Here is a 13,496-nt window from a genome sequence, read left to right as displayed (position 1 = left end):
TGTTGAAACACTGAATTCCGTAAGATGTTAAGTTTGACCAGGCATGGTCAATACTAGAAAGTGTAGATCACGTAACTAGGCTACCAACGTCCATGTTTGGATAACGTTATTCGCTTTTGAAAGTATTAGGAATGTTAGAATTAATGTATGACTAATAATTGTATTGTATGTTTTCATGTAGAGCATCTTCCAGTACAATGCTGCATAGCTACATTATTGAGAATTAATGAAGAATTACCAGTAGTGATTCACTGCAAACAATTATTCACCCACATAATCATTGGACAACACAGTTTAATAATGTACAAACCCAGCATTTCTGCCGACAGATAGTTTCGGACAGATTGATGTGATGTTTCGTTAATTGGTACCTTTAAAGCACTGCAAACAATTTAACATTGACTATTTGGTCAAAAGTGTTATATCAATCGTGTTGAAGGATAGCTTCATGTATGTGCCAAATATCACTGCAATTATGAATATACTAGATATATTTAGTCGTGGATAAGTAGTTTCAGGATGTCAGAAAGGGCTTGGATAAGCTTGGAGTTAAGCGGCAAGATGTGGATTACGGTACCGATTGAAAGTGAATAACTTCTACAGGGTTCAACAATGTCGCTAAAATAATAAAATATTATTATTAAATTATTATTATTAAAATGATTTATATGTGAATCATGTTATGTTGAAAGTGTTGAGAAATATTATAAACTGAAATGAAAAAGAATGGACTTCTGATGAGAACGAGTTTTGCCTGGACTCATTCAAATATTGATTTTTAAGAAACTTAGCGTATTGGTCCGGAGTAAAGCTTTCGTCTACTAGGAAGAACAAGGCGACAACCAGTTACGCTCATTACTTGCAAATCTTGTAGTGCATGTTTGTGTGTGTGCGTGCGTGCGTGCGTGCGTGCGTGCGTGCGTGTGTGTGTGTGTGTGTGTGTGTGTGTGTGTGTGTGTGTGTGTGTGTGTGTGTGTGTGTGTGTGTGTGTGTGTGTGTGTGTGTGTGTGTGTTATGTAACGTCAGCATGTGATGATGATTGTTGAAGTGGTAACTATCAAGAAGAAATTAACATGAAGCAGTATGTTTGTAATTGATGTTTCATAGCGAGCAATAATGAAACATTCAAACTCTCAAAACAATAAATGAAGAATGAAGAGTTCCAGCCTCTCAATGAAAGAGGTAGCGGTTAAAATAATGAAAGAGCCATGAAAAGTGATGATAACGAATTTGTTACGGACTTGGTAAGTCTTATGATGTTGGAGTCAGGAGGGATTACGTGTCACCAAGGAGATTGGACACAAAATGTGAAAATGAGTGTCATAGTACGAGCAAGTGGAAGCAGCAATGGAGTAATGTGGCACTATGTGGTCACTATACCATACCAAATATTCCAGGTTTTAAATTCATGAACGATTGTAGATTGCGTGCAGTGAAAATGACATGTTAAATCATATGCAAAGAAAGCAATAAGCTCTGTGAAAAACTAAGAAGTTTATTTTTATTTGATTACGAAATGTGAGTATCATCATTCTAAAACTTAGCACTATTTATAACAAAACTGTAATCAAAATCTGATATCATAAACGTAGACTTTTTTACAACTCGCTTTACGCCACACCGGCACAGACAGATCTTAAGGCGGCAATGGGATAGGAAGCGATCATGGCCTTAGAGTACAACCCCAGCATTCGCCTAGTGTGAAACTGGCAAACTACGGGAAAACGTTTTCAGGGCTGCCGACTGTGGGGTTCGAACCCACTACCTCCCAAATTCAAGCTGATAGCTACGTGACCCAAAATCGTGACCACTCGCTCGGTGAGCGTAGCCATGTTGAAACACTGAATTCTGTAAGATGTTAATTTTCACCAGGCATGGTCAACACTAGAATGTGTAGATCACGTATCTAGACTACTACACCAACTTCCATGTTTGGATAAGGTTATTCAATTTTGAAAATATCAAGGATGCTAGAATTACTGTATGACTAATATTTTTATCGTATCGTATGTTTTCATTATTGTGTCATCAGATGATCAGCCCTATTACTGGAGACGAAGAATTCCATCTACTTGGATTTATTTATTTCAGTGCTTCTTATGTAAATATGCTACAACAAGTATCCAGGTAATTTTTCAACAGTGTGTTCCTAACCGTAGTCTTTTATGAATGCACATTTAAATCAGTGTATTCTTATGACATTAATGAGCTGTTGTTACAAATATGTTGCATTAAAATGTAACTGTTGAGAAGGATTATGAACTGAAAAGAAACAGGGAACTGCTGATGCTTTATAAAACAGTTTTAATGAACATCGATTATTTTACAACTGATGGTGAGTAGTCTTGGCATTACAGGCTTAAAATGCATTAAGATTTTCTTTCAAGGCTCTAATTAACTATTTTTGAATGATTATGATGATAACGATGATTATCATTATTATCATTATTGTTACTGAAGTGTTCTACCAACAACATCTTCATCTTCTTGACTGATGAATCATCTCGCGGTGCACTCATTACCAGGTGATCAGTCCTATTACTCGACAGGAAGAAATCCATCTACCAGGAGAATTAAAGTATACGATAACGTTTCAAAAACGTAACTGAGTTAAAATAGAAAACGCATCTCATTAAACCGGAGAGAAACAATTATAGAAATTAGGGACAACTCACAGTAATACCGGATTTATTTGTGATTTGGCACAAGCCTTAAATTGTGAGTTCATCTTATATAAAAATATGCATAATGATGGCTTTCTTTTAAAATCTCGTATGTCCCAATGCTCTTTCTACATATCGTCGCTTCACCGGTAAAAGGTTGTAATCCACAAAGTTCTTCCTATCGATTATTCTCCTTAAGACTGGTCACGCCTCCCAGCCACATATGGTTATGCAGTCCATCAGAACAAATTTTGTTGTGTTCATTTTCCTATGCCCATGTGTAATGGAAAATTAACCTTACCGTACCGTACTATAAGAATATATGCTTGCATTACGTATTTACGCACTCCTATTGTATAATGCATGTTAGGTTTATTTTCGGTTACTCGTCGGCATATTAAAACGAACACAACGGACATTGTTCTGATGGGCTGCATATCGATATGTGGCTGGGAGGCGTGACCAGTCTTAAGGAGAATAATCGATAGGAAGTGCTTTGTGGATTACAACCTTTTACCGGTGAAGCGACGATATTGTATTCCTTAAGTTTGGTCACGCCTCCCAGCCATATAATATGCAGCCCATCAGAATAATTTTCGTTGTGTTAATTTTCCTATGCTACTGTGTAAAGGAAAATGGACCTTAACGTACCGTATTGTAGTGATGTTGTTTGCATGGCGAACTTACTCACTCCTACAGAACAATGTATTTAAGATTCGTTTTCTTTATAATTGAGCAAAGCAAATGAACACAACAAAATAGATTTTGATGGACTGCATCTAAATATATGGCTGGGAGGCATGACCAGTCTTAATTAATATAATGGGTAGGAAGAGCATTGGGAAATACGCGGTTTTAAGAGAAAGAAATATATATGTAGTCTATTCTCTTCAAAACTGAAACATTTTACTCTTCAACAAGCATTTCTGTTCACTTACAATACATCTCCATTTTTCTCTCTAATGTTATAACACTTATATGCAATAACAATTAAAATATGAAACCTAATACTATAGTTATGAGCTATGAACAGTGGTAAGTGTTTGTATCAAATTAATATTTTCATTTCTCCTAAAATATACATCGTTAACCCAAAAATAATCTAAAGACTAATATTATTCATGGTACACAAGTAAGGTACTCTATTTAGTTTATTTCTTCTTCCTGTGTAAATTCCCTTCTGACTAATCTAATGAAGTCACCCTCCTTTCAAATTAATATTAATATTGGGCATGATCAAGTAATTAATTTCAATTTATGATCAATTTTCTCTAATACTTTTGAGTTCAGCTGCCTCTAAGTATGAGCCTTTGCTCGTGGTGATAATAAGTTCCTATGTTTATTCGTATGTGTGCTTTGCGAATTACTCACTATCAATAAATTAAAAAATTAAGGAATAAGCGCTCTAAAATTACACCGATAATTTATTTAGTAGCCTAAGCCACAATAATATGTACCATGAATTAGGTTCTTTGCACAGGAATTCAATAGTAACATGTTACAAACGTGCTCACTATTAGTATTGACCTCAGATCGGCAACTTGAAGACAATATCGTCGGCTCTACTTCTAAAACCTCGTATGTTACAATATTCTTCCTACCGATTATATACCTTAACACTGGTCACGCCTCCCAGCCACATATTTATATGAAGTCCATCAGAACTTTTTTCGTAGTGTTCATTTTCCTGTGCAGACGTGTAAAGGAAAATGGACCTTACCGTACAGTATAGTAGAGATGTTGTTTTCATGGCGAATTTAGGCACTCCTATAGTTTAATGTATTTAAGGTTCATTTTCCTTTACACCTCACCATCGGAAAATGAACACAACGAAAATTGTTCTGATGGACTGTACATCCATATGTGGCTGTGAGGCGTGACCAGTCTTAAGGTAGAAAATGGATAGGAAGTGCATTGGGAGATACGAGGTTTTGGAAGTAAGCCATCGATATGTGAAAAAGGTTAATTCACTAGCAATGAATGTTTCAGGCTGTTTACAATCAAACATTGATACGTTTTGTACACAGTGATTGGTGAGGTACATTAGAGTGCATTACCTGTCGTTCACCAAATGAAATATTCCAGCGAGGTAGAATTTAACTTCAGAGCAACAAAATCGCTTCCCTCTCTTTAACACAAACAAAGCTCAAGTGATTCACTCCGCTTTCTCATTCCAGCATCTTTGAGGGTTCTTACGCCTTCTGTCAGACACTGTTCATTGTGTTGATAACACTGAGTACATGTTGCGGGAATTTTGAAGCGTTACACTTGAGTCATGTTTATTTTGACTCTTTTGGAATCGAATATGGTTCATTATAAATTGATTTTTCAGTTATAATATCATGAGCACTAAATAATTCATTAATAATGAAACTACTACGACGCAATTAATATAGCAAATATTAAGGGTGTCTAAAGCGATGATATGTTATTTAAACACAATGCAGATATGTGTTGAAATGGATCAAAAGGATGATAAAATTACTTTTGATTTCGGTATTTTCATATGCATTGACCATTTTACTTTATAAGAAGCTAGAGACAATGTCATCAAATTATCAGATGATCATAAAGTTACGTTCAATTAAAAGTAGTCATTTAATTGTAAAAGGAACGCTGGCCAGCCCTTGGTTCGTGCAGAAATGTCGTTCGACCCGTTCTTCTGCCAGTGATGCAACAGGTAAGTAATGCTGAGTTAAACAGGATAATGCTCGCAACACAATTTCAGTGCCATTCAACACGCTTTGCAAGACAAGCAGCAAGTTCCAGGCCAGCACAATCGCTGGACTTATCTCAAATCGAGCACGTGTGGGACGCGATGGGAAGGCAAGGGACTCGTGTGTAGAGGATTCGATCCCGGATCCCGGGATTTTCGTGATTTACGTCATTTAAAAAATGCAAAATAGACTGCGTGAAGAGAAACTCTCAGTACATTTGAATAATACACTGCATTTGGAAGAGTCTGATTTCGAGCTCATCGATGAAATCATTGAAGTCTTATCTCGAGTCAAATTAAATCTAGAAGCAATATGTTGCACTGATGCGAATTTATGCACAGCTGATGCTGCCCTTAAGTTTCTTTTTAAGGAGTTAAATGACAGTAGCTCCAAGATGGCTTCTAAATTCAAGATTGATTTACAAAAGTGCATGAAAGATCGCCGAAGAAATGAGTTGAGTGGCGTATTATGCTACCTACAAAATCTTCATAGTGACAATGTGGCGTTGGCGTTCGATGATAAAATAAAGCGCACATTTTCACGTCCGAGCAATGTCCTGATTAAAAACATTGTTTCTTTAATTGAGAGATTAAATGGTAAAAAAATGACGAAGTGGGAGATCAAAATATGCAAGTCAAGCCTACAAATAGCGAAAAATGTGATTTGATGCTCAAAGGAAAGCTTCAGCTGGAAATAGAAAGCAGCATGAACATTATGTCGCCAGAAGCATTAAAAGAAAATTCATTTTCCAGAATTGTTAAGAAGGAAATAAACCTATACGAGTCTTCAAATTTTACTGGGAGCTATAACCTAGAGCAGGCTTATAAGTATTTACTAACGGTTCTTCCAACGTCCATCTAACCTGAACGCGCTTTCTCAGCAGCTGCATATCGTCGGTTTACTTCTAAAACCTCGTATCTTACAATGTTCTTCCTACCCATTACAATCCTTAACAACGGTCACGCCTCCCAGCCACATATTTATATGCAATCCATCAGAACCTTTTTCGTAGTTTTCATTTTCCTCTGCAAACGTGTACAGGAAAATGGACCTTACCAGCCAGTATTGTAGGGATGTTGTTTTCATTGCGAATGTAAGCACTCCTACAGTTTAACGTATTTAAGGTTCATTTTTCCTTTAAACGTTACCATCGGAAAACGTACTCTACGAAAATAGTTCTGAAGGACTGTATAACCGTATGTGGCTGGAGGGCGTGACCAGTCTTAAGGATGAAAATGGGTAGGAAGTGCATTGGGAGATACGAGGTTTTAGAAGTAAGCCATCGATATAGCGATGGCTTTCTTTTAAAACCTCGTCTGTCCAAATTATCTTCCTGACCATTATATTCCTTAAGACTGGTCACGCCTCCCGGGTCATATATTTGTATGCAGTCCATCAGAATAATTTTCGTAGTGTTCATTTTCCTTTGACGATGTCTAAAGGAAAATGGACCTTACCGTACCGTATTGTAGGGATGTTGATTGCACGGCGAATTTACACACTCCTACAGTATAATGTATTTAAGGTTCATTTTCCTTTAGAGTTTGGCAGAGGAAAATGGCCATGACGAAAATGATTCTCTTGGACTGCATATAAATATGGGACTTGGAGGTGTGACCAGTCTTAAGGAATATAATGGATAGGAAGAGTATTCCGACTTACGAGGTTTTTAAAGAAAGCCATCGATAGGCTATGTGCAACAAATTGGGAATCAGGCTTAGTGATGAGACACCGGGCGTGTTGCTAGAAGGGGCGTTTGAAAAGTCCGTGCAAAAATTAAAAAAAAAACTACTTACGTGTTTGGGGTAAACCTTTTTTTAATTTTTCGACATATTCCCCTTTTTGGGCTTATACACTTCGTCCAACGATGTTTTAGTTTGTTGATCCCCTACGAACAATAGGATTTATCCAAGTCTGCAAAATATCCATTAGTGTTTGCAATCACCTCCTCGTTTGAATAAAATCTTTGTCCCGCCACCATTTCTTCAAATTGGGGAACAAATAGTAGTCCGAGGGAGCCAAGTCTGGAGAAAATGGGGGAAGTGAAACGAGTTGGAATCCTATTTCCATTAATTTTGCGACTACAACTGTTGAGGTGTGTGCTGGTGCGTTGTCGTGATGGAAGGGGACTTTCTTGTGGGCCAATCGCGGGCGTTTCCCTTGCAGGTCGGTTTTCAAACGGTCCAATAACTATGAATAATGTGCACCTGTAATAGATTTACCCTTTTCCAGATAGTCGATGAGAATTATCCCTTGCGAATCCCAAAAGACAGTCGCCATAATCTTTCCGGCCGAAGGATCGGTCTTCGCCATTTTTGGTGCAGATTCCCCCTTGGTAACCCATTGTTTAGAGTGTTGTTTGGTCTCTGGAGTATAGTAATATATCCATGTTTCATCCACAGTGACGAAACGACGCTTTAAGTCCTCCGGATTCTTCTGGAACAGCTGCAAACCATCCTTGCAACACTTTACACGATTCCGTTTTTGGTCAAGCGTGAGCAATCGTGGCACCCATCTTGCGGATAGCTTTCTCATGTCCAAATATTAATGTAAAATATTATGTACCCGCTCAGTATAGATGCCCACAACACTAGAAATCTCACGCACCTTAACTCTTCAGTCATCCATCACCATATCATGGATTTGATCAATGATTTCTGGATTCGTAACCTCCACAGGCCGTCCAGAACGTTCAGCGTCAGTCCGAAAATTTTGAAACCACTCATAGACTGTTCTAATCGAAGGTACAGAGACACCATGATGTTTACCAAGCTTCTCTTTAGTCTTCTGAGGCGTTTTGCCTTTCATAAAGTAATGTTTAATCACCACACGAAATTCTTTTTCGTCCATTTCTTGAAAATCACTCGACTTCCTTGATTCACACGAATGCTAAACACAAAGAAATAGACCAAAATGGCTGAAACTTGGTGTGCGTTCATTCAAGAAATACTACTAACTAAACATGACCTCGATACGCGCTGGTGGTGCCGTCTCTCGGACTTTACACGGACTTTTCAGGTCATATTTTCGCAATTTAAATTAGAATGTTCCTATTAAATAGTTTCCTTTATCTTTACGAGAAACGTGAAATGTGACTGATTAAAGTTATTTTTAAATACGTTTTGCTAAGGAACTCTCTACCTGCTAATTATGTTGTTGCATGAAAGTCGTATATTTAGTCTATGTTCAGAGAGATTGTTGTTAATTTCCAAAGTTTATTTTAGATAGTTTTTTACATAAGGTTTTCTTTTAGATTGATGTAAGTTTAAAGATATCTCACTGATTCTTGGAAAATAATAATTTTAACATAGAGACTGAGTGATTTTAAATCTGGTTAATCTGACTCTGAGTCTGATTAGTTAGAGTGATTACATTAGCTAGGTGTATACCGTAAAAATGTTGATCTAGTCTAAATTTCGATTTGCTGATTAAACAGTTGATTTCTGTAAGATGTTCTTATTTTATATTTGTAACCTTCAATCCCCGGATAATCCCGGTACAATCCAGGGATCCGGGACTGACCAAGTGTAATCCCGAAATTCCGGTATTAGAAATAAAGGCCGGGATCGAATTCCCTAGTCGTGTGTCTCTTACTGATTTGCGAAAAAAGGTTGAGCAGGGGTGGAATAATGTTCCCAAGAGAGTACACGTCACCTCTATGATCGATTGCATGCGAGAGTAAGTTCCTGCATTGCGTCCTCTGGAGGCTACACCACGTAAATTATAGGTGTTTCCGCATGAGTCCGTACCTGGTAAATCGGAACCGCTTGAGCTATTGATCTTAAAATTTAATGATTTCATTTACTTCATTGTATTGCATCTGAAAAAAATGTTGAGTGAATTAGAATCCTCCGGCCGGATATCCTGATTTTTCTATCAGTGTATTATGGTCATCCTGCTGTTAATCATGTCATAAATCTCATTTTTCCTTCAACTTATCTGAAACTCACCGCTGTGTATTTTCTTCAATTTCTTCACCTTCAGATGGCAAGCTGAAACTTATGAGAAGGCATCCTATACTACATGACTGTTTACGTTTTAGTAGTGAAGAAGGGTATTTTATTGGCGAGACCATGATATTAAAATGAAACGTATAAGAAAGTGTATAAAGAAGAACATATCGTCGGCTTACTTCTAAAACCTCGTATGACACAATGTTCTTCCTCCCCATTATATACCTTAACATTGGTCACGCCTCCCAGCCACATATTTATAGGCAATCCATCAGCACATTTTTCGTAGTTTCATTTTCCTGCGCAAGCGTGTAAAGGAAAATGGACCTTGCCGTACAGTATAGTAGGGATGTTGTTTTCTTGGCGAATTTTAGCACTCCTACAGTTCAAAGTCTTTAAGGTTCATTTTCCTTTACACACAACCTTAGGAAAATGAACACAACGAAAATTGTTATGATGGACTGTACATCCAATTGCGACTGGGAGGCGTGACCAGTCTTAAGGAAGAAAATGGATAGGAAGTGCATTGGGAGATACGAGGTTTTAGACGTAAGCCATCGATTTACTGAAGCAATTCAGCTAATTCATTCGAAATTTTGCACACATTGGTAGAAGGGGTAAAAACTACATAAACTGTCGTCTAATATAAAAACATCCCTCATGAAATAATTAGTGTCAATTTTTAAGTCCATAATATTATATTACTTTATAGTAGGAAAGATAATATGGGGAACAGTTCTTCATAAATTTTCATCTCTTCCGATGGGACTGATTCTAAATAACATTAGTCATTCGAAGTTTATACACAGGGCTCTCTTTTATTAAAAATTTGTTTCACTCCGATTTTCGGCATCATTGTTATCTTTCTTCTTATTTTCTTCCTATTATTATTATTATTATTATTATTATTATTATTATTATTATTATTATTATTATTATTATTATTATTATTCAACGTAACTATGCCTGTCAGCAGGAACAATATCTGCAGGAGTCGTCTGAAAGGTAATTGGACATTAGTGACCATTTTTCCTTTTCCTTACAGTCTTGTATTTTCGCATTGTCATCACTGGAATGTCCGGCTCCATGGTTTAAACGTTAGCGTTCTGGTCTAAGGCCACAGGGGTCCCGGGTTCGATTCCCGACAGGTTCGGGAATTTTAACTGTAATTGGTTAATTCTGCTGGCACGGGGGCTGGGTGTATGTGTCGTCTTCCTTATAATTTCATCCGCATCACGACGCGCCGGTCGCCAACGAGCGTCAATCAAAACTTCTGCATCTGGCGAGCCGAACGTGTCCTCGGGCACTCCCGGCACTAAAAGCCATACGCCATTTGATTTTATCACTGGAATTACTACATGTGACCAGGAATTTTGAAGCTGGGTTGGAACCATTACTGTCCATTCCACATTCGTGTCCATTGACTTATGTCTGTCACAACTGCTCGTTACAAGGAAATGACAAAGAGAATGGATGCAACACTGAATTCTAAACAACCTGGTATAATTTTGAGTGGAACGATCTTTTTCTATCCCTGATAACACTAGGTGACCTATGACAACGCTTACATGTGATCTATTACAACATTTCATCAGGAAGGATCTACCTAATTTTGTTATAAAGAAAACCTGACCTCATTCCGTGTTACTACAACAATTTAGATTAAGGACGTAAAGTTATCGAATTTTGACAATTCGGCCAGGCTGTGAGATGTTTCCCAACGCCAACCATGACTACATACTGTAAAGCTGCCGGGAATTTTAGTTATGATGCTGGGCCGACGATATTTCAAACGAGTCTTACATATCGATGGCTTACTTCTAAAACCTCGTATCTCCCAATGCACTTCTTATCCATTTTCTTCCTTAAGACTGGTCACGCCTCCCAGCCACAATGAACACAATTTTCGTTGTGTTCATTTTCCTATGGTAGTGTGTACAGGAAAATGAACATTAAATATATTAAAATGTAGGAGTGCTTAAATTCGCCATGAAAACAACATCCCTACAGTACGGTGTGGTAAGCTCCATTCTCCTTTACACATCAGTATAGGAAAATGAACACTACGAAAAAGGTTGTGATGGATTGATATAAATATGTGGGTGGGAGGCGTGACCAGTCTTAAGGAATATAATAGGTAGGAAGAACATTGTGACATACGAGGTTTTAGAAGTAAGGCGACGATATGTTAAGTGAAAACAGAGACAATATTATTTTACCACATTAATGTAAAATATATACTTTTAATTTGCAATTTATATACTTACGACGCCAGAAAGCGTAGGAATCTTGGTCATCGCAGCCTTCAGGCCGAGTTCGCAAACTGCGAAGTCCAAAGTCAGTGATCTTAAGCACAAATCGGCTATCCACAACACAATTAGAGGATTTCAGGGAGCCATGACTACGTATTTCACTGCTGTGTAAGAAACTCATGCCCTGAAAAACAACAACAAACATAAAATAATTTCATTTTGTAACAATTTTAGAAAAATTATTTGATCAAACATTGTGCTTTGTGTACTATTCCTGGAAAACAAAGGCAAAAATGACAAATTATGACTAGTTTTGAAACGATTGGGAAACAAGGCAATATTATGTACTACAGTAGGTAGGGTAAATAAACTGTGTGATCAATATGAAAGAAATCGGTAGCTTCTTTACAAAACCAATGTTATAGATGTTTTCTAGCTTAGTAAAGTCTAGAAAAAGCTTCCTAAGTGGATGAATGTACATTTCAAAGAACAACTGAAACTTGGAGCCCTTTTGTTTCATTATGCTGTGAAAACATGTGATAGATGATGCAAGCCTAAAACCTCGAACCAAATAATGAATTATTTGAAGATGATTTTAATTTCAATCACTAATTTGTCTCGCGAATAATGGAATATAGTATAAATATAAAAATAAGACGTCGAAGGTTTCTTAAGAAGTTCAAATTAGTGTGATATACGTTTAGAAAGCTTAATACGATGCCGGGAGAATGTATGTAGGAGGACAGAAATACTTACTCATTCCTCAATTTACCCCTCATGAACTAACACTTCAACTTGAAAAATAGCATTACCATGTGTTCGAATTATAGAAACCAATACAGATAATCCTATATCTCTTTCACATACAGAAAATATTAAAAAAATCATACTAAAATATATTTCATAGTAAGAAATTCAAATATAAATAAAGTAAACAAATAGACTTAATACAATAAATTCTAAACTCAACAATATGGACAATAAATGTTTACGTTTAGAACAAAAAGCCCATACTCCCATTAAAAACACTAGAACCAACATAACTCAACTTATACTTATTACCATTGTTTTAGTACTTTAATAAAAACACTGGTCTTGTAAACAAATATTAAGGTATCTCTTCTAAAACTCAGAGGAAAGAATATTCTTTGCTTGTCCGAGTTTCACATTATGAACGACCACGGAGTTCTTCAATGGAAGAAATGAAATAGCATGAATGGACCGTAATTCTGAGAATAGCTGTTAATATATTTCTGTGTAAATGAAATATAAGTAGTTTATGAGTTATTGTTTGATAGTTTCCCTCACAAGTTTATCTCTATTTCATACTATTGTGTCAACATCATTAGACAATATTGCCATGGGCTTTCATTCGAATGTATAACAGAATATGTACAGAACTACAGTTTGTAAGCTGCGATGTGTTTTTGGATTCAAATTTAGAACAATTAACGACTACTTATCTAATAACTAAGGTATAAACCCTTCATTTATCGTTCTTACAGTCGGTATACGCCGTAGAATTGATAAAAATTTAAGATGAAAGTCAAATACTGATGTGTGTAACACGACCTTCTTGTTCTTCTACAGCTTTTCCCACAGCTGTGGACTCGCGGTGCAAACTGTTACGGATGTGGATTTGGCGCCGTCTTAAGGCCGGATGCCGTTCCTGACGCCAACCCCATGTGTAGGGATGTAATTACTATTGCATTTTTCTGTGGTGTTTCGTAGTGTGATGTGTTGCCTGAATATGAAGAGAAGAGTGCAACTACTTGCATCCGGGAGATAGTGGGTTCGAGCTCCAATGTCGGTAGTTATGAAGATGGTTTTCACACACCAGGCGAATGCTTGGTGTGTAACTTAATTGATGTACACACCGAGCTCGATAGCTGCAGTCGCTTAAGTGCGGCC

The 13,496-nt window shown here is 37.1% G+C and overlaps 1 protein-coding gene across 1 annotated transcript in view; it reads right to left on the bottom strand.

The window, feature by feature from the left end:
• Positions 1-13,496, bottom strand: part of LOC136864181 (atrial natriuretic peptide receptor 1) — a 2,019,422-nt gene that overhangs the window by 381,338 nt on the left and 1,624,588 nt on the right. Inside the window, exon 12 of the mRNA XM_068226191.1 lies at positions 11,601-11,769. Coding sequence (XP_068082292.1) covers positions 11,601-11,769 — 169 coding nt within the window. The remainder of the gene's footprint in view (positions 1-11,600; positions 11,770-13,496) is intronic.

The sequence above is a fragment of the Anabrus simplex genome, chromosome 2, assembly GCF_040414725.1.
Source record: "Anabrus simplex isolate iqAnaSimp1 chromosome 2, ASM4041472v1, whole genome shotgun sequence".
NCBI lineage: Eukaryota > Metazoa > Arthropoda > Insecta > Orthoptera > Tettigoniidae > Anabrus > Anabrus simplex.
This window is presented reverse-complemented; position numbering and strand designations above follow the sequence as displayed.